Consider the following 26,025-nt stretch of genomic DNA (forward strand, 5'->3'; position numbering starts at 1 on the left):
GCCTCTCTGCTCCTGATCCAATTCCCTTCTGTTGCATGTTCTGCTGCAGAAACTTCCTTCAAGCCATTGCACTTCTTGAAGATGATGTCGACATTTATTCCTGCAAAGTCTAGAATATTGTAAAATATAGCAACAAGCATCTCAGCGTATCACCCTTTACAGAATACTTCACTACCATCTGATCCAGAACATCAGAAAACTTAAGAGACCAGGACAAGATCCTGTTCTGTCAAAATAACCACATTAGTTGTTTTGTGACCCGTCCAATGTGCACATTTTAAACTTTGCCTAAACCGTATTTGTAATTCTTTATAATGCTGAGGCACTTTATAGAATAACTATAGGTAAAGTATGTAAGAACAAGCATATTTGATACAATGCCTAAAAACACCCAGCATTGTATAGGATGACTATGTTTTATATACAATGCCTGCATTTCACACTTTGATGGTCTTTTGAAATAAAAACAATCTATATGTAATATTCCATAGAGGGAGGTCATAAGTGAATAAAATGAGTGACTGCTAATGCTTAAACAGCCTGATGAAGGTGAACCTTAACAGTGAGGTTGTAGCTGGACAGTTTAATGACATGAAACCTGCTGCAAAGAGGAATGCATCTGAACTGAGCTGCAGATTCAGATTATTCTCCTGCAGGTTCATCACTAGAAGAGATTATCCGATTCTTTACTATAATTTATTGACTGGTAGCTGCTTCAAGTAAAGGGTGTGAGCACCTCTTCAAACACTGCCCAGAAACACTGGAGATCTGTCAGGCATGCTGAGCAGCTCCAGATAAATAAATGGATTTGACCACACACAAACAAATGAATTCATAAATGAAACAAGCCGAGCTATGCTGCCTGCTCTGCTGAATCTCTGCCTCATACATTAAACAGCCGGGCAGTTTGGGGAAGGAGTTATGTGGCAGCATCAATATTGCATTATGCTAAATGACTGTGGAATCCCAGGATGGATGAATCCCATTCCCATAGCACCCACTGAGAAAAGATCAGTTGAGCTTGTCGCCATGGCCACAGGGCTGTTGGCGTTTCCATGGACACTCAGCCTTCTGTCTCTCCTCCCTCTATGTCCCTCCTCAGAGCGGAGTTTCTGAGAGGACGAAGTGATGTGATGGAGGTCCTACTGTTCATAGCTGCTGGCAGCCGCTGCACTTTAGTTAGCATGAATAAAAGAGGAGCCGGAAGCGAGATTAATAATAAACATGCAGAGCTAAAGTTAGAGGCGGCTCAGAGCATGCGTGTGTGTGCATGTGTGTTTAATTTGTTAAACTCCACAGCGGACCAGCAGAACTCAGGGGAGTACAGACTTTACTTTTTATTAAGCAAGCAAAAGAAAAAAAGCAGAATCTAGAGGTTTGCACACAAAAACAATGCAAAGGTGGTGAGTTCATGTACTCTAGTACTGGACTAAGGGGCTCTACCTAAAGCAGCTTTAAAAAATAAAATGTACTAAAACGTCATTGTAATACTATGATACTGAATCCTGTGGTTTGCTGCTTAATTAACTAATGATATTAGAAAATTAAGCTATTTTTAAACCATTTAATGATATATTTTCTGTACTCATCTGTCCCTCAGAGTAAAGAGATCATCTTTCAGCTCCAGGAAGATCTCATGAAGCTTCTGAATGAGCTCTATACTGTAAGTTTATTTCTCTTCTTTAACATTTATAACCAGAATTTCTGCACGAAATTTAATTTATTATACTTATTATGGAACATGTTGGGAAGATTCCCTTGGAGATAATCGGCAAAGAGAAAACAGAAACAGTTTCCTTTATATTTGGTCTCAAAAGAGTCTTTATTTTATGTGCATAACACCTGGAAACAAAAAAGGGCCCAAAATTAAGGTTGAAATATAATTAATGTGCATTTTTCTGTAACAACACAGAAACTGGGCCAAAGAGGAGTCACAGAGGGATATTTGAGAAGCTCAAAATGAATTCCTTTTAAATGTAAATTTGATAGAATTTCTCGATGCCTCAAATTCAAAGATGTTTTTCTGGGCCATGATAAACCTCTGCATTTTGTTTGCCCAGCCTGAAAAGAGCTTTGAAGGAGAAAATCTGCTGATTATCAGCAGCCCATCAAAGTTTATTTAAGGTCAGAGTTGTGGCCCTTCAAGCTCTCTGTGTAATCACGATAAATCAGATTAGAACCAGCCTGATAACCTTGGGCATATTAAGATGGCGGGTCCTGGCTGCTCTGCAACATTGTTCTTCTGTCTGACTGTGGCATTATGGGCTGTGTTACCTAGGTTATGAAGACATATCACATGTACCACGTGGAGACGATCAATGCAGAAACCAAGCTGCGGGAAGCTGAGCGTCAGGAGGGTCGCGTAAAGGGCGTGTCTGGCACAGGTGGAGGGGTGGAGCCTGTTTTCGGCCTGCGGATAGAAGAACGCCACCAGAGACGCAACGCCGCCCGCAAGATGGAGAAGATGAGAGAGAAGGTAACACTCTTATCCAATCCAATCTACTTTATTTATAAAGCACGTCTCCAAGGTGCTGCACATCAAAAATCAGCAATATAGAAACTAAAGATTTTCGTACCATATATTAACATTTTACTGTTAATGAGAACAGGAATTATAAAGCTCTTTAAATATATTTTGTTTCCCTTTCCCAGTCTGGCCAAGATGCCCTCTTCCCTTTCATCCCCCACCCCTATACCCCACCCCACCCACCACGACCCTGCATTGGAATATGTGGGAATAGATAATGGATGGATGGATGAATGGATGGTTTCACTTCTGCTTTTTCCCAAATTTAAGGCAGATATGTTAAAGGTTTAGTTTCATTGAACAAAAAAGGCACATATACTCTTCTCATCTCATGTATTTGTAGCCTAAGAGTTGGAAATGATTCCTCTGTTACTCGCCAATGACCATCTGTGATAACTTGGATCAGCAAAGAGAAAAGAAAAGTAACTTTAGACCAGAAAAGTTCGTTATTTTTGGGGACTTTTGATTATCAAACAAGCCAGTACCAACCAAAATCAGCCAGACAGTGATAGCAAAGTTTAAAAATGAAAACAAAGTAAAATACAGTTTATAACATCCATCCATCGATTAACGTCCACTTTTCCAAAGTCAGGTTGTAGCAGCAACAGAAGAACAGACATCCCTCTCCCCAGTGATACTGTCCAGGTCCTCCTGGAGAATCCTGAGGTTGTTCCTAGACCAGTAGGAATATATTCCCTGCAGGGTATTCTGGATCTCCCCTGGGGTCTTGTCCCAGTTAGGCTTGCTCAAAAAACCTCCAAAAGGAGGGAACTAGGGTGCATCCTAAGCAGATGTTCATACCACCTCGACTGAATCCTTTCAATGCAGAGAAACAACAGCTGTACTACCAGTTCCCCCTGAATACTCGAGCTCCTTACTGTATCTTTGAGGCTGAGTCCAGTTAGCATCTAAAGCAGGGTTGCTCCTGCAATCCAGCAGGTTTTTCATGCTCCAACACCTGACTCAATTTAATAAGTCATTGTGCAGAACTTGATAGACTGTTAAATCCATTTAATTTGATTCAGGTGTGTTAAAGCAGGAATACACTGAAAACCTGCAGGACTGCAGCCTTCGTAGGACTGGACTGGATAACCCTGCTCTAAAGGAAAAAGCACCTTGTATCCACAACCTCCATCTTTTGTTTGCTACCCAAATCTCTTGACCATAGGTGAAGGTTGGAATGGAAATGGACCAGAAAGTCACAATTTTAGTATTTTTCCCTCTTCACAACAACATACTGGTGCAGTGCCCTCATTACTGCTCACAAGGCAGTACAAAAAATGAACATATTACATTATATCTGGACTAAAATTAACATTTTTATCTTTCATGTCTTTTTTTTTTTTCTTGATCAGAGAAAGGCAAAATATTCAGAGAACAAACTGAAGACCCTGAAAGCCAGAAATGAGTATCTACTGACTCTGGAGGCCACCAATGCTTCTGTGTTTAAATACTACATCCATGATCTGCCCGATATTATAGATGTGAGTATTTTATTTCTTGCATTAATGGCACAAACTGTCAGAGGGTTTTGTGTTTCTAAAAGCAGGATGTCTATAGAAACTCCCAAGCTGCTTTCAACAAGAAACAACCAAGCAGAGTTTTAAATCCTCTAACATCTGTCACACTGTGTGAAAGCCAAAGTTTGTTTTTTACATAATAATGAAAAGCAATACATTAAATCGATTCACTTTGCTAATTTACCAGCTATAAAGTCCATGTGATCACTAAATGTTTCCTAAAATGGTTTCTAAATACTTCAGCATGATTCCTCCATCTCTGTTTTAGTGCTGTGACTTAGGGTACCACTCCAGTCTGAGCCGGGCTCTGAGGACCTACCTATCAGCCGAACTGAGCCTTGAAGCTTCTAGGAGGGCGGGTCTGGAGGTGCTGGAGGGGGCTGTGGAGAACCTGGACCCAGCACGGGACAGGCAACGCCTGCTGGGCCTCTACCCCACTGCCTTCTGCCCGCCGCAACGCTTTAGTTTCCAGGCCCACATGGGTGACGCAGTCAGTATTATTTAATATTTACAAACATGGTCATTTAATCTAATTTAAATTATACAAGACGGCCAATTCAAACCTCAGCAAAGCAAATAGAAACCAGTGATCCTCTTTCTATTGGTTGTTTTTACGATTGCAGAATTAATTAGATTGTAAATAAAGTCTTCTAATTGAGTGTGACCCTAACTGCAAGCTACCCTACAATTTAACCTGGAATGACCAGAATATCTGCTGTAAAAAAGGACAAAACGACTTTTTTATTGTCATATTGTTGTTTCACTTCTTGTCAGGTGGCCCAGATTACATCGCAGCCGCAGGTCCAGGCTGAGCTCACCCTCCGTCTCACTCAGCTCCAGACCCGCCTGGCATCCCTGAAAATAGAGAATGAGGAGGTCAGTACCACAAAAACATGTTTGTCAAAGTACATAAATGTATTACCTGGACAGGAGGAGTAACAATATACTTAAAGGTATATAAAACTAACAAAAAATTTATGTCATTAAAAACTGTTTCTATTGGTATCTAATCACTTTACTAAAATAAATGTTATGTTTTAATTCTCTTAGAATGAGCCAATAATATCTACTTGCTGTGGGCCCACATACATGGCAGCTGCCATATTTGTGTCACCATTTTTACTACGGTGTTTCTGAAGAGACAAAACTCCATGTGGGAAGTGAGAATGCTCTGAACTTTAAAACTGCAGAACCAGCTTATTTTGATAGAAGCTGGGATAAGTAACGTCTTAAAAGGACCATAGAAGAAGACAGTACACATGTACACAGTACTGAAGTAGGTACCTGTGGTGCAGTTACTCCTGCACCTGAGGCCACTGGATCCACACTGGATTACAATATTGTTATGTCTGGAAGAATTTTGGCCACTGACGACCACCGTACATTCACAACTGAGTTTTGCATTTGAAGTAATTACTATGACCATCTTTACCACTAGATGTCAGTAATGATTACCCACTGTATCTTTAAATGTGGCTAAATCCAGAGCCTAAATCCTGTTAGGCTCTGTTCACATTGCTGGCAAAAGTGACTCAAATTGGACTTTTTTTGCTCATACGTGACCCAATCTGCTATTTTTCACAGTCTGAACAACACAGATCTGACCCAGACCACTGTCACACGTGTACTAAATCAGATACATATCAAAGCAACCTTACACTGAACAATCACGTCGCATTTGTGTCATTGGAGTGAGACAGACGTCACAATTCTATGCCGTAGCAGAGGCATGTCTGAAAATTTTAAAGTATCTTTCACATCAGAACAGTCTTTGAGAGATTTAATGATGCTACATTAAAGAGTCATGCAAGACTCTGTGATGTATATTAAATACATTGTTGTACATTGTACTTTACAACTGTTATAGCCAGTCAAGGAGAAGCTTGTTTGGTTTTTATTCTATGTAGGACTATGCAGTGCAGTGACTGAACAATCCAGGATCCATGTTTGGTCTCCATGGATCAACTTCTGGTGCTGGACATTTTTGGCTTTGCCAGCAGCACTGGCTGTGGTGGTTTCCACAGTCAGTATGCTGTATGGGGCTATTATTGTAGCAATATTATCTACAAATCCGTGTTGAAAGTCACAAATGCATACAGAGAGTCGTGTATCCGTATCTTAATTTGTGTGTGCACAGTTGGATTCGCAAATGTGTAAATAAATCCACAAATGTGTGATGAGATTTCTGTGTCTGTACAAGAATCTGCAAATGTGTAAAACAACTTGTGTGTAACCCGGTTTGCAAATGTGTAGACCAATCTGTAAATGCGTGCTAAGATCTGCACATGTGCAGACCGATCTGTATCCACAGAGAGACATGAATGCCTGGAGTATTTCAGCTACAAGACCCAGAAATACAGACAAATCGCTGGTTACGAGTCAAGCAGCTTCTGGATTGGCTCTCTCTACACACGTGGATTTTGCTACACTTGTTCCGTGAGAAATCCACAAATGCGTGTCAGGATTCGTAGCCGTAACGCTTGGGTTTGCGTGCCCTGACCGCTGGCTCACAGGCTGCCTCACTCCGGCTGCCGTTGGTTCGCTTGCTCTGCTTCTACTGAGTGCGCGCGAGTTTCACCAGGGCAGGAAAGATGGCGGTGGCTGCTAATAGCGAGACGGAAGCTGAACTTAGCTTCCGATTCGCACAGCCTCCGATTCGCTAGTTAAGGGAAATTTTAAGGGACCCTTAAGTCAGAATGCAAGTGACTGTATTTCTCTATTAACCCTGCGTTTTACTGATACTCAGTGCCGTCAAACCTGTCTTAGATTATTCTACAGAGTCTCCACAATCTGAAAAACATAGTTTGTGATTTGTGAAACCTTTCTCTGATTTGTGAAAATGCAGTAAAGGCAGATTTCACTCATTTTTCTGCCGTTTTTATACACTATACCTGGTCCAGATGTTATAATATCACACTGTGTCAGGTCAAACCTGTCTTAGATTATTCTACAGAGCCTACAGAATCTGAAAAACATAGTTTCTGATTTGTGAAACCTTTCTCTGATTTGTGAAAATGCAATAAAGGCAGATTTCAGTCATTTTTCTGCCATTTTTACACACTATACCTGGTCCAGATGTTATAATATTACACTGAGTCAGGTCAAACCTGTCTTACATTATTCTACAGAGCCTACTGAATCTGAAAAACATAGTTTCTGATTTGTGAAACCTTTCTCTGATTTGTGAAAATGCAATAAAGGCAGATTTCAGTAGGCTCTGTAGAATAATCTAGGACAGGTTTGACCTGACTCAGTGTGATATTATAACATCTGGACCAGGTCTTATGGGTAAAAACAGCAGAAAAATGAGTGAAATCTGCTAAGTTCAGCTTCCGTCTCGCTATTAGCAGCCACCGCCATCTTTCCTGCCCTGGTGAAACTCGCGCGCACTCAGTAGAAGCAGAGCAAGCGAACCAACGGCAGCCGGAGTGAGGCAGCCTGTGAGCCAGCGGTCAGGGCACGCAAACCCAAGCGTTACGGCTACGAATCCTGACACGCATTTGTGGATTTCTCACGGAACAAGTGTAGCAAAATCCACGTGTGTAGAGAGAGCCAATCCAGAAGCTGCTTGACTCGTAACCAGCGATTTGTCTGTATTTCTGGGTCTTGTAGCTGAAATACTCCAGGCATTCATGTCTCTCTGTGGATACAGATCGGTCTGCACATGTGCAGATCTTAGCACGCATTTACAGATTGGTCTACACATTTGCAAACCGGGTTACACACAAGTTGTTTTACACATTTGCAGATTCTTGTACAGACACAGAAATCTCATCACACATTTGTGGATTTATTTACACATTTGCGAATCCAACTGTGCACACACAAATTAAGATACGGATACACGACTCTCTGTATGCATTTGTGACTTTCAACACGGATTTGTAGATAATATTGCTACAATAATAGCCCCATATTTGACGGCACTGAGTATCAGTAAAACGCAGGGTTAATAGAGAAATACAGTCACTTGCATTCTGACTTAAGGGTCCCTTAAAATTTCCCTTAACTAGCGAATCGGAGGCTGTGCGAATCGGAAGCTAAGTTCAGCTTCCGTCTCGCTATTAGCAGCCACCGCCATCTTTCCTGCCCTGGTGAAACTCGCGCGCACTCAGTAGAAGCAGAGCAAGCGAACCAACGGCAGCCGGAGTGAGGCAGCCTGTGAGCCAGCGGTCAGGGCACGCAAACCCAAGCGTTACGGATACGAATCCTGACACGCATTTGTGGATTTCTCACGGAACAAGTGTAGCAAAATCCACGTGTGTAGAGAGAGCCAATCCAGAAGCTGCTTGACTCGTAACCAGCGATTTGTCTGTATTTCTGGGTCTTGTAGCTGAAATACTCCAGGCATTCATGTCTCTCTGTGGATACAGATCGGTCTGCACATGTGCAGATCTTAGCACGCATTTACAGATTGGTCTACACATTTGCAACTTTAAATACAGATTTGTGGAATTTTTTTACACATTTGCAAACCGGGTTACACACAAGTTGTTTTACACATTTGCAGATTCTTGTACAGACACAGAAATCTCATCACACATTTGTGGATTTATTTACACATTTGCGAATCCAACTGTGCACACACAAATTAAGATACGGATACACGACTCTCTGTATGCATTTGTGACTTTCAACACGGATTTGTAGATAATATTGCTACAATAATAGCCCCATAATGCTGGTCCTCAAGTCAATTTAATTCAGATTGAAATGTCTAAAAATGAAGCTTTCCATCAAATTTTGTATTTACAAAAATTGAGCTCTTGTTAATCTTGTCAAAAATCATCAGTTCTATGTATCCTGGTTCCTGTAGTTGTTTAATTGAGTTCAGGACTAGGTTCAGTATTTGCAGTTTGCTTTTTCTTTCTTTTCTTTTTTTTTACAATTCTTAACGAAATGCTTTGATGTAAAGATTACTTCTGACCTTTTTTTCTCATGCTGGGGTAGTTGCTTCTTCTTTTTATCATTCCAACAGTTCCCAGTGAGCTCAGTGGCAGAGCTGTTTGACCAGGGAATTCTTTGGATTTAATCCTTCAAGACTTTTCTTGTGTGCACTTTTTTTTCTAAAGGCTTGTCATGTAGTTTTAGAGCTGTTTAACTGTCCTGAAGTGGCCCAAAAACTCATTTAATACACATTAAAGATTTTCTCTGTCGGTTAAAACTTTGCTTAGAGTTATGGTAATTTATACAGTTTTAATGGGGTGATAATGTAGCAGATGTAGCCTCTAAAAATAAAATTGAGCCATGTGAGAGCGCCTCTGTGCTGCAGTCTGTTGGTGTCCTCACTGTTGTCTAGCACAGAGGGCAGCTGTTAACTCAGCCTGAAGGGCATAAAAATGCTGAAGGGGTTGGGATTAATGAGCTGCATCTGCACGTCTCAGCATCTTACAACATACACAAAAACACACCCTGATTATCATAGGCAAATAAAAACACCCTTACATCCATTATCCCAGCTGTAAATATCAGCTCACTTTGCATATGTAGTGAGTGGGAATGCACACACCGCCTCAAACATTTTGGGAAAAAAAACACCCTTAAATAATTACAAATTCATAATTTATAAGTTAAGATTAATTGAACCATAGCTCAACTTCTACTCTGTATTTGTTTCCCTTTAGGTGAAGAAAACCTGGGGCGCGACTCTGACCACCCTACAGGACATGACGGTGCTGGACGACTACGACGTCTCTCAGAGCTTCACCCACAGCCCGTCCTCAGAGTCTGTCAAATCCAGCGTGTCTGACGGATATCTGAACAAGCCGAGTCTGACCAAGAGACGGGCCAACCAGCAGGAGACAGAGCTCTTCTATTTTAATGTGAGGGTGCTGCAGGGCGTCATGTTCACACTCTGATGGGTTAATGTCAAAATGTCTCAAATCACAGACTAAACTTGTTAATGGTGCTTCTTGTGTAAGGTTCATTCATTGTGTTTCTTTTTTTTTCGGTTGGATTGATGTAAAGCACAAATCTGCTGTATGCTTTAAAAAACAAAATTTTTTTCTTTGTTTGCTTAATCCACATCTTTCATTCTAGCTGCATAAACCTTCCATAAAAAAGTAGGAAAATTAGTTAAATCTCTCACAATGCACCTCAAGAACAGACTTGAAGTTCTGTCCTATAAGCTCCCAAATAACTAGAAACTATGCAACTGCCCCAGACTCCATTACTTCTGGAAGTTCACATACCACTGGTGTTCTGACAGTTTGGCATGCCCATCAGAAAGGCATACCCTTGGTTAATGTGCATGCATAGCCCAGAAAACTGCAAAAGACCCATCATTTCATCATACCTCCGACTACTCAGAAATTGCATCGGCATACAGGGACTGAAGCTACTAGCAGTTATTTTTTGTGTCATATTACATTGAATCTCTTGTATGACTAAAGCTTGAGGTAAATTAACTTTAAAACCCCAGATGAAGTGAATGAAAATGTTCTAAAAGTGAAGTTTTCTCTTGATTTTTTTTCTAGCTATCAAAATGGCATACATAGGTAGCGTGATTTTGTTCATAGGTACACAGGTATGCTGTTTTGATGACATGACCTTAACAAACAGATCAGGCTATAAATATGGACACTGGTAGCCAAGTTTCATCATTAGGTCAGTTTCAGTTTGATTCCCTCTATTATGGCCTGGATCCTTTGTAGGGAGTGGAGTCTATGTCATCCGTAGTGTAAAGATCAATAGGGCATCCTGGTGAATGAAGCAAAACATTAGCTAATGTTAAAATGAGCTCACATGTTGTTGATGGCTTTTATTGAGTTTATGCAATCTTGATGAGTAAAACAGGAAAGCAGTGATGGCTTTATTTACCCAGAACATAGCAGAAATTAAGAGAGGGACCCTAACTAAAAGTAAAATCATTTACAAACTTTGAACCAGGTGATCACTCTAAACTTTTAACTCTAAACTGTTTCAGAACTCAGCTTCTTTTGATTCCTACGAAACATTTGTAAGCTACTTTTCTCATTATCTTTAAAATCTTTGGATTACTCTCCTCTTAAATTACTTTACAAGGAACCATCCAATTGATCAGTTTCATGGTTTAAACTATTGATAAAGCCAAAACTAATGTAAGTTTAGGCATTTTCTTTCAGTCGAGAGCAAATTTGTCACAAACGCTCTGGTCTGCAGTGAGCTAGGTTTGACCGCCGCTTCATGTTACACACAATTTATGGAATGGATGTGACACCACGTAAATACTAGCAATACAAAATTTCAAAAGGATTTCTTTTAAAAACCACAAGGTACTGTTTTAAACCTACCACAAACCCTTTTTATTCTAAACACCAATAATTTGAGACAAAAAAGTGAATTTTTAGTTAAAATTATAGCAAGTTTGCTAATTTACTTTCATATTACCAAGGCTGGTAAGAAGAAAGTAAATTAGCAAACTTGCTATAAAAAGAAAATATTCCAAGAGATCACACAAATGCAGATAAAACAAAAATATACATCATCAATATATCATCAGAGACTTGATCTTCTTCCAACCATTGGTCTATTTGAGTCTTAAAGGTGAAGTATGTTGAGAAGTCCCTTACAGTAAGTCGTAAATTATTCCACAGCTTCCTTTTTTTTTTTTTTTACTGAAGGCACAGCCTGTCTAAATGTGGCACCCCAAGATCCCCTCTGGTGGTGGCCCTGCTACAATACTACACTCTGAAGCCCAGCTTTCACCTCTCTCAACCTCATGCATTAATGTAATTTATGTTACTTAAATACTTTAGCCATTAGCCACCCAATTTCATTGCAACATCTCCTCTCATCTTCTAAATATGACTTCACAAACACCAATATGATAAAATCTTCTTGTAATGAGAACACAGAGAAACCGTCTTGTTTCTTTTATCTCAATTTAAAAAATCCTGGTCATATTATTACCCACCAGTGGTAGAATTTCATGCTAAATCCATCCATACCCCCTTTGATTAATCCTGCTAAGAAACAAATATATAGTAAACAAAATTAAACAACCACAAAACCTGCTAATGACAGGTAATAAAATGCATTTGGTAAGGTTTGTTATTTACTGTCATGCATAGATTGATATGATGTCATTTGTCTAAATATTCTGATTTTAGCCTTATGGCATAAACAGATACTATACAATGAACCCAACTGGTATTTTTGAGTTTTATTGACTGTCCTTGATAGCATAGCATACAACCAAGCTAGATTTTATTCCATTATGTAATCACATAATAATTTTCTTCGTGTGTTGTCATTTTTCTTAATCTGCTCAAATATGGTCAAGTCTGCACCTTAATGCACAGCTTTTCTTAGAGTGTCTTCTCTACTTGCACTAATAAAAAGTGTTCATTATTATTCTGCATATTTATCACATAATGCAACTACAATTCTGTCATTGGTCTTCTTTATTTCAAACTTCACCATAATTCAGCTTTTGTTTTTATGTTTTATATGAAGTGGCTGCAGTTACTCTGCAATTCCCACTGGAATTAATAAAGGCCAGTATCCATCTGTCTCTTTTTCAATCCTTTAGAAATTCCGCGAGTACCTGGAGGGAAGTAATCTCATTTCCAAACTCCAGGCCAAACACGATGTATTAAAGAAAGCCTTGGCAGAGGGTAAGACTGAACAAAAGTCCCTTGTCTTCTATCATATATGTTGTGATACAAATGGTAATCTGTATTTCTTACCTTTAAATTTCTCTGTCTTCTTCATTTTTCTTCCTGCAGGATATAAAGCTGAGCTGCTTACTACCAGGTAAGGTGTTCTCTCATGTCAGTGTTCATTTCCTTTTTATGTTAATAATAAGTCTTACTTCTCTTCCCACCACTTGAGTTTGAACTCTGTGAAACTGAGACACTCCTGTTTCTCTCTGTCTTTTCTTCCCTTTTCTGATCATCACAGTCGTGGGCGGAAGAACTCCCATAGCAAGCACCAGGTAGAGTTTTACTTTAGTCAGGCTGAAAAGGGGTTTGCCTGAGAGTATATGATGACAGCTCCCAGTTAGGGGTGTAATTTCCACTGTTGATGTGGCATGCACTTTTCATAATTCGTTATTTAAAGTTAAGTTGAAGATTCTAAAAGGGAGCCAGTGAAACTTAATGAGTGTCATAGAATAATTGAGTCCTTGCAGAAAACTTTGAATTTACTAGACCTAGAGCGTCAATGCAAGCTGTCAAGAGTCTGAAAATGATTTGTATGTGAAAGATATTATCAATTTTATAGCCTAAATGAGTTATGACTAAGACAAGTTAGGGTTAGAAACCAGATAAAAAGGACTAAAAGGGAGAGGAAGTTGTACAAATTTAAAGAAAGGTGTCATCAGCGTAAGGATTAATGTATATTAGCTGGTTTCCTTGTTCCACTCCCCCAAGCACAACAAGCTTAACAAGCAACAAAGAGGGGGGCTATGGGGTTACTGTGCCCTGAGTTTGTAAAGACCTATCTCTTTTCATTGGTGTTTCACCCAGTATAAGTTTTGCTTTTATTGCTTGAATTGTTTTTATCTGTATTGGATATGTTTTAATGTTTTAGTTATTTTATGTTCAGCACTTTGTTCCGTGGTTGCTGTAGTAAAGTGCTTTTATAAATAAAGTTGGCTTGGCTTGTCTAGCTACATGTCACTGAGATGATGCCTGTAGACATAACTTGTATCACCTTGTACTGCAATAATTATGACATCACATGGTAATATACTGCACATATATGCCCATTTTATTTATTTATTTATCTTTTATTTTATTTATATATTTTACATTTAGTTAAAAGGCCAAAGAAAGACTTTGGATTAAAAAAAAATGCAATTTCTGCCCATTATTTCTTGGATCAGGCATTAAAGGGTAAAAAGATGCTGGAAATCATTGGACAGTTTAGGATCTCTTTCATAAGAAGATTAAAAAATGAAATAGATTGGATTAGTTTGGCCAAAATGTAGAAATTTGTGCCATTTTTCTTTTGTGCAGGGTTTGTGCATTTCCACATCTTTCCCTGTGTTTCTTAACTATATCTCAAATGGCAGCTGCCAATCTAACTTCATACTGACACCTTAGAAGACACCTTCCTCCTATTGTTTCCTCTTAAAGTTGCTTAAAGTCTTTATTTCTCTGCTCACAAGAAACTGAACTCTGTTGAGGCTAGACAGACAATGCCTACTCTTATTTAACTTCTTTGAAGTAAATAACTTGGAAGTAGTAACACATTATTATGTATGAAAGTCAAAATGTGTTTTTTAAAAAAGTTTTACACGTGTTTTTACTTAAATAAGTAAAAATGAAATATCAAATCTAAGATGGTGCTCTTACTGTGTTCATAGGATTCAACCAAAGCCATACCTTTGCTTGTGGAGAGCTGCATTCGCTACATCAACCTTCATGGTGAGTTTGATTATATCAGCTGTTACCATTTTAGTGGCATTTTTGCAATTTTAAAATGTGCCTGCCAGTGAAGTAAAGAAAACATGCTTTTTTTTATTTTTTGCATGTGTTGTAGGGTAGTTATCAGATTTTATACATGTTGACCAAATGTTGAGCTAGTTGTGTGACCGGAGCAGGGCTCGAATTACACTGGGGCTTTCGGGGGAGTCTTATTTTTGCACGTGCACTGTGACTTCACGCATCACATGCACACGCATTTATATTAGTGCACTTAGCGTGGTTAAAATTATGGTCACTATTAAAAAAAACTTCTGTATGCAGCTTGTTTAATTAGAAACAGTGACAACAAGCTCTTTAACCACAAAAAGAAGCACACCAGGAGGTTGTGTGGACACTCACAGCACACAACAAACAATGCTGCTGTCCACCATGCTGAAGGAAACTGAATGGATCATCCTCGTTGTTTGGAAGATTTTTAGGGCTCCTCCAAAAGTATCAGCTGAATCTCTTTAGGTGCACTCCTCTGCCTTTCAGGGGAGCTAAGCTACCCTTGGCTCCCCTGTAATTCGAACCCTGGACAGGAGGCTTTAAAGGTGCAACAAAATCACAGAACAATGACAGAAAAGTGTAATGTATTATTGAAAACTTTCTGTTGGTAATAAACCACTAATTTATTAGAATAACTACAATGAACCGTTTTTATTTACTTGCCATGGGTCAACACACATGGCACTGAACATATTTGTGCCACCATTTTTACTATGGTACCTCTGCATCGACAAACAAAAGAAAAACAGGTTTCTGTAAGCCACCGTCTATTCACAACTGCACTTGGCATTTCTATGCCAATCTTTACCACTAGATGCAAGTAATTCTAGCACTCTGTGCCTTTAAGAAAAATTCCTGTTAATTTTCCGGCTTCCTTAAGTGTTTGATACCCTGAATCAGGGCTACTCAGTTCGGTCCTAGAAGGGTCGCATTCTGCAGGTATGTATTGCCTTTCCAGCCAACCTGACTCAAACTAATGGATCATTGTATGTAACTTCATAAGCGGTTGGATCCCTTTAATTTGTTTCAGGTGTGTTTGAGCAGGGATACATTGAAATCCTGCAGAACTGCAGCCTTTGTAGGGCAGAACTGAGTAGCACTGTCCTAAATTAAGGGTATGAATTAAAAATTACAATAAATTTCCTCCTGCATAACTTTTCTAAGTTCTTTTTCTATTTACCTCATTGGAAGACATCACAGGGTCAACTAAAGGTGGTAGGAGATATTTGAAAGGATTCACACTCCAATGAAAATCTCACCACACTTCAAATAAGCTTTGATGCAAAAGCTAGAGAACTGAAACTAAAGATGTTCACCATCTAGAGCAATCTTATCACCGTGTTGCACTGAGACAGTATATCATATTAGTGTGATAAGATTTAATATAAAATATTACTCTACTATCATGGTTCATAATTAAAGAAGATAAGAAAAAGCCAAAAAAGTCATGCTGCTCAGACTCACTCCTCCTCAGTTCCCTTCATTGGTCTTTGGAGGATTCAAAGAGCTATATCATGGCTGCTTCTTGGACACTTCAGGGTCATTTCACTTGGTTAGGAAGTTTCCCAAGAATACAACGCCCACACAGCACCACACATGTTTTACTGAAGTCAGGTGTTAATAAAGTTCTTCTTTTGCTGCGTAATGGCAGTTCTCAAAGAGCTTAATGCTTTTCTCTCACTCTGTCATCGTAATTTTCTTATAATTCAATAAGGATTTGAAAATCAGTACACATTCGTAATTCTGACACCTCAGATGAACGCCCTTCGCTGCTCCCCACAGGTCTTCAGCATCAAGGCATATTTCGTGTGTCAGGATCCCAGGTTGAGGTCAACGACATCAAGAACTCATTTGAGAGAGGTAAGAAGTCAACTCAAAGATAATCAAAGAGTCATGTAACTGAAAAACCGGAAAACCGGAGACTGAGGATGTCTGTTGTCCAGGTAACGACCCGCTGATTGATGAGGAGAGCAACCATGATATCAACTCTGTGGCTGGAGTGTTGAAGCTCTACTTCAGGGGTTTGGAAAATCCTCTGTTTCCCAAGGACAGGTTTAATGACCTCATCTCTTGCATCCGTGAGTACCACGATGCATGAAAACACAGGCTGAATCTGTCCATCTTCAACCCACGCACACTCATTTTCCCTCTCAATTTCTTAATCTTTGTTTCTCTTTAGTGTCTCTTTGTCTTTTTGAAACTCATCCCCTCCGCAGCAGAGATATGGAGCTGGCTGCCTCTCATTATTTTGGCACCGGCTGATGTTTTTCAGGATGTGTCGCTTTGTGTTTTACACACACCGCGTGCTGTCTTCGGTACTTGTGATGACTTTGTTATGCATATTTCTTGCCGCAGGAATGGAAAACTTGTACGAGAGAGCACAGTGCATCCGTAAGATCCTGCTTGGCGTCCCTAGGGCAACGCTGGTGGTGATGCGCTACCTGTTCGCCTTCCTCAACCAGTGAGTGTCCACTCACACAAAACCAGGCCCCTCTCATCTAATGATAACTGCCCATTTCTTTCTACTTTCCCAGAGCTCCCACGTGGTTTTAGGTGTGAGAGCTCTTGTACTGAGAGGGGATGAAAGTGCACACTTGTAGAAATGATAAAACTGAGCTCATTTTGTTTTTTTCACTGCCTCTTAAACATAGAATGAGGCACAGCCTGGGATTGCGAGGCAGGAGGTGTGAGCAGGAAGTGTGATGTGAAAGTGTGATGTACCAGCTGGATGAATATGTGTTTATTAGCAGAGCTTTGAAATGCATTCAGCTACAATGTTATTAAAGCAGGAACAGCATGAGAGTATTTTCATTTAGATCACTATTATTATCACAAGAAAAGAGGTGGAGATTCATTGAATCATGCAAACATGAAACATAAAGCTGCACTGCTGGATACCAGCATTTTCCAGGATGTCTTTTATGAATTAACACTTTTCCATGATTATGTTGTTTTTTGTTTTTTTTGTTTTTTTTATAAAGGGATTTTTGAGGAGATTTTTCTAATATTTCAGTGCTCTCATGCTGCCTCCTCTCTCTCACAGCCTTTCTCAGTACAGTGACGAGAACATGATGGATGCTGGAAACCTGGCCATCGTATTCGGCCCCACCCTCCTCCCGACACCCGACACATTGGATCAGGTGGCCTGCCAGGCGCACGTGAATGAGGTCATAAAAACGGTCATTTTGCACCATGACAACATCTTTCCTGACACCAAGGAGCTTCCTGGCCCCGTTTATGAGAAGTGCATGACCGGAGACCAGTACTGGTGAGGCTCAGAGATCAGCTTTGATTACTTACTTCCTGCTTTCCATTCAGATTAACCCTCTGAATCCTTGTTTTTCTTTTTTAATGTTTACTTTAGACATCTTAACCTCACTGATTTAACTGTTTGTTCACATGCATATCAGTTATAATTCCTGCAGGGTCACACTGAGATGTTATTACCAGACATGGTGAGGAAGACCTCTTTCCTTCATTGTGACAGGCTCTGCTCCTGTTTTTAGCCACAGTGAAGAAATCTTGACATTCAGATTTTTCTGTAAATGTCTTTGATGAGACTCATCGTCTCCCGCTGTGTTTGCACCTCCCCCTTTTGTTCCATACTGAATGGACGTTTTGCCAGCCTGCTTCATTGCCTGATCTTCTCCTCCTCCTCTGCCTCTTTCTGCAGTGAGAGTCCATTCAGCGAGCCGGGAGCGTTGGAGGAGGCTGAGCCTGATGCCGGCACTGAGACCCAGACCAGCGACGAGGGTACGCCTGACCTCTGACCTTCACACAATCGCCCACGTTCCAGTCCCTATACCCGCCTGGTGGAGAGTGGTTGCTACGGCAACAGCAGCCATGGAGACACCACCTCCTTCCCTCCTTCCCTTCCTTCCCTCTGAACACCCACCTACCCTTCCTCACTTCTCTCATCCCTATCAGAATTAATACAAAAGACTTTTTTATATATGCTCTTCTGATTGGTTCAGCTGTAAGAGGATAAAATCCTTCCATACGGTTGATTGGCAGGTTCAGATTCACCTGTTTTAACATCTAGCTCTTATCTTCACCTCCTGCTCTCCTCTCCTCTCATTCACCATCTCCCTAGTAGAGGGGGAAGCCGTGGAGGCGGTGGCAAGGTTCGACTACGTTGGCCGGTCCGGCCGCGAGCTCTCCTTCAAGAAGGGAGTGTCCCTGCAGCTCTTCCAGCGCGCATCACATGACTGGTGGGAGGGCCGACTCAACGGCAACCACGGCCTGGTGCCTCATCAGTACATCATGGTGAAGGACAGGCGAGTGCACAGCCCCAGATGGTTTGTACACTTCAGACATAAAATAAGTACAACGCAGTCTGAAAACAAGCTCAAAATATTTCTGTATGTAGTACAAAATTATTTTTGTTGGCTGAGTTTGACAGATTATCTTTTTTTTCTTACTGATATGTTTAAGAAAATTTGGTTTGATTTAATTTTAAATTTTAAAAATATTAAGTTAGGTTTTTTTTGTTTTGGCGCTTAAAATTATATCCTAAGTCATTCATTTGATTGTGATTTTATTCTAAATGTAATTACACCCAAATATTTGCATGTTTTTTTAATTTTTTACCTCTTTTTTGTCATAATTTCAGTTTTATTAATTTAATTAAACACCCTATACATTAATCTATAAATATTTTAAAGAATCAGATTTATTTTATAACTTCATTTTTAGAAATATTTTTAGATTATGAATTAAATAATTGATCAAATTAAAATATGTAATTTTATTTATTTTTAATTTACTATTCAAATATTGAATGTTTATTTAGATATACCTGTCAAGTTGTGTTGGCAATTATTGTGTAATTTGTGCCTTAGTGTTGCATGCGCATGTAAAGTTCATGTGAAAATATGATTATACATATTTAGCTAAATTTATGTGTTTTCAAGTTTTCAGCTTTTTTACTATTATTATTGTTGTTCTATAACAATAATAGATGCATTGTAAGTTAATATTAATATAATGGTAATAGATCATCTGCATATATATGTTTATAAAAAATGTCCTCTTTCAGTTTTAAGGTTTACGTATAATTTTTTAAATATTCTTTTTTTTACATTTTTAACATAATTAAAGTCTCAACCTCAACAGATTTACAGGTGTTCAGATGAACAAGAACATATAAGTTGATACGCTGAGTTATTATTTATTAAACTCAAACTAAACAAAAAAAACAGAAGCAGTTTGAAAAGAAGTTTCTGCTTACACATTAATTAAGAAGTTAAATAGCAGCCAGGTGCTGCTAATCAATGCATTTTATTAATTCATCATCATCAGTGTAAAAGCAGACCTTTTGTCAGTTTGTTGCTCATATCAAGACTAGTGGACAATCAGGTGTTGTAATGGTTAGAAGGTCATTTCCAAATTATTTGGAGTCCATCAATGGCCACTGACAGCCACCGTACAGAAGGAAATATTATTCATAGGTAGAAAACACTCCAGTCTTCCCAGGTGTGGAATTCCCAGCAAGATCAGTCTGAGTTCTGCAAAGAAACTGCAAAAAACCCAAAAGCTGCGTCTCAGACAGTCTCAGGACTTCAGTTAGCATGTTAAATGTTAAAGTTCATGACAGTACCATTAGAAAAAGACTGAACAAGTATTGCTTGTTTGGAAGGGTTGGAAGAGAAAGCTTCTTCTCTAAAAACAGTTATTAAATTATGGTGTGTGCTTACTTTCTAGAAACTACTTATGCATTTTTTCTTTTTAGTAAATAAATAATAAACAAAGTGTAATTTGTCTTGTTTTGCTGTTCATCTGAGGTTGTATCTACCCCATTTTAAGACCTGCTAAGAAGCAAATATATATATATATATATATATGTTTTTAATGTTCTGAAATATAAAGCCTTAGAAATGAAAGAGGTTATACTTAATTTACAATATATGTTTGTTTTGAATCATTTATATGATAATGTCTTGATGTTTAACAAATTACATTTCACACAGCTCAACTGTTTCAAAGCTTTTAAACGTTTCATATTTTTATTTTTAAAACATTGTAACAGGAAATGGTGACTTGAAATTTGATGGACAGTAATTGGCCCATTTGATACGTTGACAACCTGCAGTGATGGATTTGAGTGGATTTGTCACTGGATTACACGCCTCGTTAACCAACACAGACTCTCTAACCACAGTGCCATTGATCAGTTAATTGATGATTGGAGTAAGTGCGAGTTCAACAATGATTTGCCCTTGATTGAGTTGGTGCTCTGTGTCTTCAGGGCTGATGCCATGTCCGACACACTCAGTCAGAAAGCTGACAGCGACGGAGGAAGCAGCAGCACTGAAGATAAGAGGTCCAGGAGTGAGCTGAGCTCCCCGACTGACATCCGACCACCAGAGAACTATAACAGGTCTGTCATGTAAGACACCTCCCTTCATCACCAGGCGAGAAGGAGAATAAACCCGTTTTCTAGCTTCTTGTCTTACCTCTAAAAATACCTACAGATCTCATCATGCTGTTTTCACAACTGCCTCTCATTTAATCAGTTTGCCCGTCTGCTGACTCCAGAGACCTCTCACAGTCTCACAGTCATTCCTCACAAGCCATGTGCAACCATATATCAAAGATGGCGGTATAAATGCTATGAACAAATGTTTCGTGCGTTAAACAGTGGTGGAACATACAGATACTTCATACTGGGGCTGTTATCTTTTTCCAAATATCAGTTTTGAATTAATTGGCAGACTCACTTGAGTGGCTGGCTAGCTAGCAAGTGAATCATGTAGTAAGAGAAATACTTTTTACATACAATTAAATGGCCTTGTCTTTGTTGCTTACTAACATTTTTATGGTTACAAATCAAAAAATACTTTCAAACACGGCTTCTCTAAATATTTGGCGTCATGATTGTCTTTGTAGCAACGTAGCACACACAATGTTAGCTAATTCGCTAAGACAAATAATATCTTCAGACAAACTACTAACAATCTAAGTAACTTAAGTATGTTGAGAAAAAGTGACAACCGTACTCCCTATATCATAAAAATCCTGTGTTCAGAACTGTATTCAGCTAAAATCTTACATCTTACATTTGAAATAAGTCACAGTCCTATACTAGCTATGTTAATAGCAGCAATTTATTTTTATTTTTTATTTATTTAGCAGTTTATTTGTGACAATATATAGGGCTGTTGCACAATTAAAAATTTTAATCTGATTTATCACAGGATAGATGTGGATTAATTAGAATTAATCACTTACAAACTTTAACATCTAGCTTGTGCCAGACTGCAAACTAGGTGCTGCACTTGAAATTAAATCCTTATCAAATGCTTGGCATTGAGACAGTATTTCAAGTTAGAGGTGCTTCGGTGCAACAAAAACTCCTTTTGCTCCCACCCTCTCTCTACATCTTAGTAGACCCTGGTGGCCCTGGTGGATTTTCTGTAGGGTCTCTCTTCTCATTTGCCCCGGCAAGACAATCCTGTTCCCTCTGAGTGTTAGTCCATTGTTCTCTGACAGTTCACTTTTCAGAAGGACATACCCTCTCGCCTCAATAAGCACATCGGTTAGGTGCTCAGGCCATCCCTTTTTGATAAGTCTCATGACTGACAGCAGTTCAGCATCAGCTGCTTTCTCCACTCTAATCTTGTCCATCTTGCTTGCGGACGCTGGGGACCCCCCCACTACACTAGCCACACAGCATGCCTCACCTTGTATCTCCGTGTCAGTGCATGTGTTGGCCATTGGGCTGCGGGACTATCAGTATCAGCAATGAACAGAGTCTTTCCAGGAGCCTACTCTGCCACCACACTGAATCTCATAAGCCTCATGAGGAGTTGCTGGCATCTGAGAGGCACGTTGTCCAGGCTGTGTTTGTTAATGAGAGGCACAAGGGCTTGTGGTCTGTTATTAGCTTAAACTGGCAGAGTCCACTGAGGTACCGCTCAAATTTCTTACAAGCCTACAAGCCCACCAGACCTTCTTTTTCTATCTGGGCATAGTGCAATTCTGCTCCGGTGAGGTGCAGTGAACACTATTCCATCAGTTTCCACTGCTCGCCATGGAGTTAAAGTAGCACACCCCCTAACCCATAGCTGCTGGCATCAGCAGACATGGCAATGGGATGCTCATGTCGTGGAAGGTGAGAACTGGTGATGTTGACAGCAGCTCATTGATGCGTTCAAAAGCTGTTTGCTGGGTATGGCTCCACGTCCATGCGTTCTTCTTTTTCAGGAGCTCGTACACCGGCGCTCCTACTGTTGAGAGGCCTGGAACATACCTGCCAAGGTAAATCACCATTCCCAGCACCCTCCTCAACTCTTGCAAATCTTTCGGCAAGGAGAGCTGCTGGATAGCATCCACTTTATCTGGGTCAGGCTGGATCCCGGACCGATCAATGATGTGCCCGAGAAACTGTAGCTGAGACACTGATGAGACACTTCTCACGATAAAGCTTCAGGCCAGCTGTCTCTATGCACTGCGTTACCTTCTTCAGACGACCGTCATGCTCCTTCTCTGTGACCCCATAGATGAAGACATGGTCAATAAAGATCTCAACATCCTGTAGATCATCGAGAGTCTCCATCATCTTCCTCTGGAAGATTTCCGATGCACTTGTGATCCCAAATGGCAGCAGCTTAAATTTAAACTGCCAAACGGTGTGATGAAGTGAGTTTACAGCTGCCTGGGTGTAACGGGATCTGGAAGAATCCACAAGCGGCATCCAGTTAAGAGAAGACTGAGCGCCCCCTTTCAGCAGTATTATTACTGGTTCAGTCTTTAATGTCCCATGCACCCCATATGCTTCCACATGTCCGCTGTGTTCCTTGTTAACCGCTGTTTCTTCCACTCTTCTCACTAGATTCATTTTCACTGACATCGGCCTGCTGAGTAGATTATTTACTGTAGGCCCCTGGATGACAAAGAGTGAGTGGGTATGTCTTACCCTTGTAGGTCACAGTGTTCCGGAAATTTCCAATGCACTGCAGCTCACCACCTGGGCTGTCCAGTGTCATGTCCGCAGGCTCCAGCGGGCTGCTGGGGATGAGTGAATGGTAGGTCTTCTCCCTAATGATGCTCACATCCGCACTGGTGTCAATTTTAAAATCGACTGGTGTGGAACCCATCATCTAATTGACAACCCACTGCTCTGGTGACCCACCTGGTTTACTCAAACCCCCCATGAAGTCTCCATCTACATGGAAAGAATGTACGGAATGAAGGATCTCATGTAGTTTTTGTAGTTTTCTTTGAAAAACAGCTGAAGTTTCATTGCTGTAAACTCAGATCAGGACTGACTGAAACTGTGGCTGGACTCTCTTTGCAGAGCAATTCTATTTTCTTGTTAACTCTTCCCTTTCCCATCCCTCTTTCACTTCATAACAGTTTTCATTATTTATTAACCTTTTCTCTTCCTAGAAGTCTGGATTGTTGTTTGTTTACTTTTTATTTTACATCCCGTTTCATACATCAAAGTTTTCTTATTTTGCTCAGAAAACAAAACTCAGTGTTAATCTGTTGTGTTGGATAATGAGACTAAAGGTAAATGTATGCGTAGATTAAGAGTTGGATGATATGTGATACCATCAAAGTAACAAAAGGTTGTTATATTAGAGTTTTCAAAGAAACAGTAGCTAAGCAGAAAAAAAAACTTGTATTGCCTCAAATGTTTCTTAATACTTAATAATTTGTTGATCAGAGTAGACTGAGCAGTTTTGGTCATTTTAAATGTAATGGGAATCATTTCAATCTGATTTGTAGTTTTCTATTTTTATTGTTTTGGATAGTTGAAACAGCTTGATGTTTTAAAATGTCGTTTGTCTTATAAACCATAAAACCTCAGTCACATAACTTTAATGTATGTTTAAGAAAACCAATTCATTTATGAAGATTAATAAAATCAAGAAAATGGATTAATGCTTATTGTTCAGGTAACTTGACCGAAAGCTAATTCTGGTTATCTTTGCTGATGACATAGTCACAGGAGGAAGCGAACCGACGGTCTGTTCCGCCGCCCTCTCTGCCGCTCCAACGACAACCATGGTAACGGAGGAGTGATGGAGCGAAGCTCTCCACCTGTGACAGGTCATTTCAGCCCAAGAGAGCTGCTGTTGGGGAGAGGTCAAGGCCTGACTCCGCCCCTAGACAGTCCCGAGCGCCGCCGCCGCTCTGCCGCTGTGACCATGACGGTGAGCCGTCATGATTCGCTGCGGAGGCCAGAGGACACGCCTATTCGGCGCTCGAGCAGCGGGCAGCACAGCTTCAGCGACTCCCTTCGATCCAGAGCGATGGACCCTGACACACTTGCACAGGTAGACAAATACACATACACAAGTTGTGGCTGGTGTTCACATGATATTAAATCTGCGCCATTAGTTGTCCGCAGCATGAAGTGGTGGTGATCCTACCCATTGTAAACCAGATCACGTGTGGCGTAAGGCAGTGATCACCAACCCTGTTCTTCAAGGACCACTACCCTGCAGGTTTTAGGTGTTTCCATGCTGCAACACACCTGACTCAAATTAATGGGTCATTTACAAGCTTCTGCAGAGGTTTGACGTCAAGCTGTCGGAGATTCATTTTATGTTAATCAGTTGTGTTGCAGCTGGGAAACATCTAAAACCTGTAGGACAGTGGACATTGTGGACCAGGGTTGGAGATCCCTGGAACAGAGGTTTGTCTGCCGTACCAGAGGCTGCAGTTTCAGAATTGATACATTAGCAACATCATTTTTCACAATAGATACTTCGTAGGAGTACGAATTAACAGCAATAAGAGTAATAAAGAGCTCATGCAACCCTGCCTTGTACTGTTACCTTCACTCAAACCATTTTTGCATGTTTGGACATAAACAGTGCTGAAAGTGTTACTGTGGTCACAGTCATGAAACCACAACCTGCAGTCCTGCAACCTCCAGAAACCCCATTTGGTGTGTGTGACGGATGTGTTCTTTATTGCTGGAAAACAACGTTTGATCATAAGGAGCTGAGTCAAATCATGTCAGTCTGCAGTGATGGCTTGGTTAAGATTTTGTAAATAACTTTTTTCAGTTGGTTATTGTTCTTCTCTGTTAGCCTCTGCTATGCTGTGTCTAAATTAAAGCTAATGTACTAATAAAAGCCACAGCTGCTTTCTCATTTTACTCATAAAGGTTGTGGTTGCTAAGCAAGAAACTGAGAACTGCATGACTTGAACTAATATTAATGAGCTAATGTTTTAAAATCCGCCACTGTCCTGCTCCGCCTGGGATTGCGAATTCAAACTGAATTTTGCAACATGTTTTGTTGGGCAGACATGAAAATGAAAAAGCAATGTCTGTTACGTTTTCTTTTTAGTTGTGTCATAAAAAGAGCAGTTTTGAAGTTGAAAATAAAATGTAGTTTGGATGATCTATTATTAATTTTATTTATGAGTCAAATAATGCACCTATGACCTTGAAATGAAAAAGCCTTTCTGCTAATGTATATTACTTTTCAAATTTGACATTTCAAATTGAATTTTGGTTCCTATTTGCTGGGGAATGTTTGGAAAATTAAATCTTAAATGTTCTTTTCTTTATTATTTTAATTATGTTACAAAATGAGCAGTCTTGGAGAAGAAAATGAAA

The 26,025-nt window shown here is 39.9% G+C and overlaps 1 protein-coding gene across 3 annotated transcripts in view; it reads left to right on the forward strand.

Annotated features, from left to right (window-relative positions):
• LOC121634638 (SLIT-ROBO Rho GTPase-activating protein 1-like) overlaps nucleotides 1-26,025 on the forward strand; it is a 52,714-nt gene that overhangs the window by 24,064 nt on the left and 2,625 nt on the right. The window contains exons 5-22 of one of the 3 annotated variants that reach the window (XM_041977448.1): nucleotides 1,601-1,663; nucleotides 2,279-2,476; nucleotides 3,883-4,011; nucleotides 4,316-4,537; nucleotides 4,822-4,923; nucleotides 9,672-9,869; nucleotides 12,560-12,644; nucleotides 12,756-12,783; nucleotides 12,931-12,964; nucleotides 14,339-14,399; nucleotides 16,230-16,307; nucleotides 16,391-16,525; nucleotides 16,803-16,908; nucleotides 17,491-17,715; nucleotides 18,121-18,200; nucleotides 18,544-18,745; nucleotides 20,695-20,826; nucleotides 24,397-24,730. In XM_041977448.1, coding sequence (XP_041833382.1) covers nucleotides 1,601-1,663; nucleotides 2,279-2,476; nucleotides 3,883-4,011; nucleotides 4,316-4,537; nucleotides 4,822-4,923; nucleotides 9,672-9,869; nucleotides 12,560-12,644; nucleotides 12,756-12,783; nucleotides 12,931-12,964; nucleotides 14,339-14,399; nucleotides 16,230-16,307; nucleotides 16,391-16,525; nucleotides 16,803-16,908; nucleotides 17,491-17,715; nucleotides 18,121-18,200; nucleotides 18,544-18,745; nucleotides 20,695-20,826; nucleotides 24,397-24,730 — 2,412 coding nt within the window. Of the gene's footprint in view, nucleotides 1-1,600; nucleotides 1,664-2,278; nucleotides 2,477-3,882; nucleotides 4,012-4,315; nucleotides 4,538-4,821; nucleotides 4,924-9,671; nucleotides 9,870-12,559; nucleotides 12,645-12,755; nucleotides 12,784-12,930; nucleotides 12,965-14,338; nucleotides 14,400-16,229; nucleotides 16,308-16,390; nucleotides 16,526-16,802; nucleotides 16,909-17,490; nucleotides 17,716-18,120; nucleotides 18,201-18,543; nucleotides 18,746-20,694; nucleotides 20,827-24,396; nucleotides 24,731-26,025 lie in introns of those variants that run through there. The other 2 variants (XM_041977449.1, XM_041977450.1) reach the window with 2 other exon arrangements.

Source organism: Melanotaenia boesemani, chromosome 23 (assembly GCF_017639745.1).
Source record: "Melanotaenia boesemani isolate fMelBoe1 chromosome 23, fMelBoe1.pri, whole genome shotgun sequence".
Lineage (NCBI taxonomy): Eukaryota > Metazoa > Chordata > Actinopteri > Atheriniformes > Melanotaeniidae > Melanotaenia > Melanotaenia boesemani.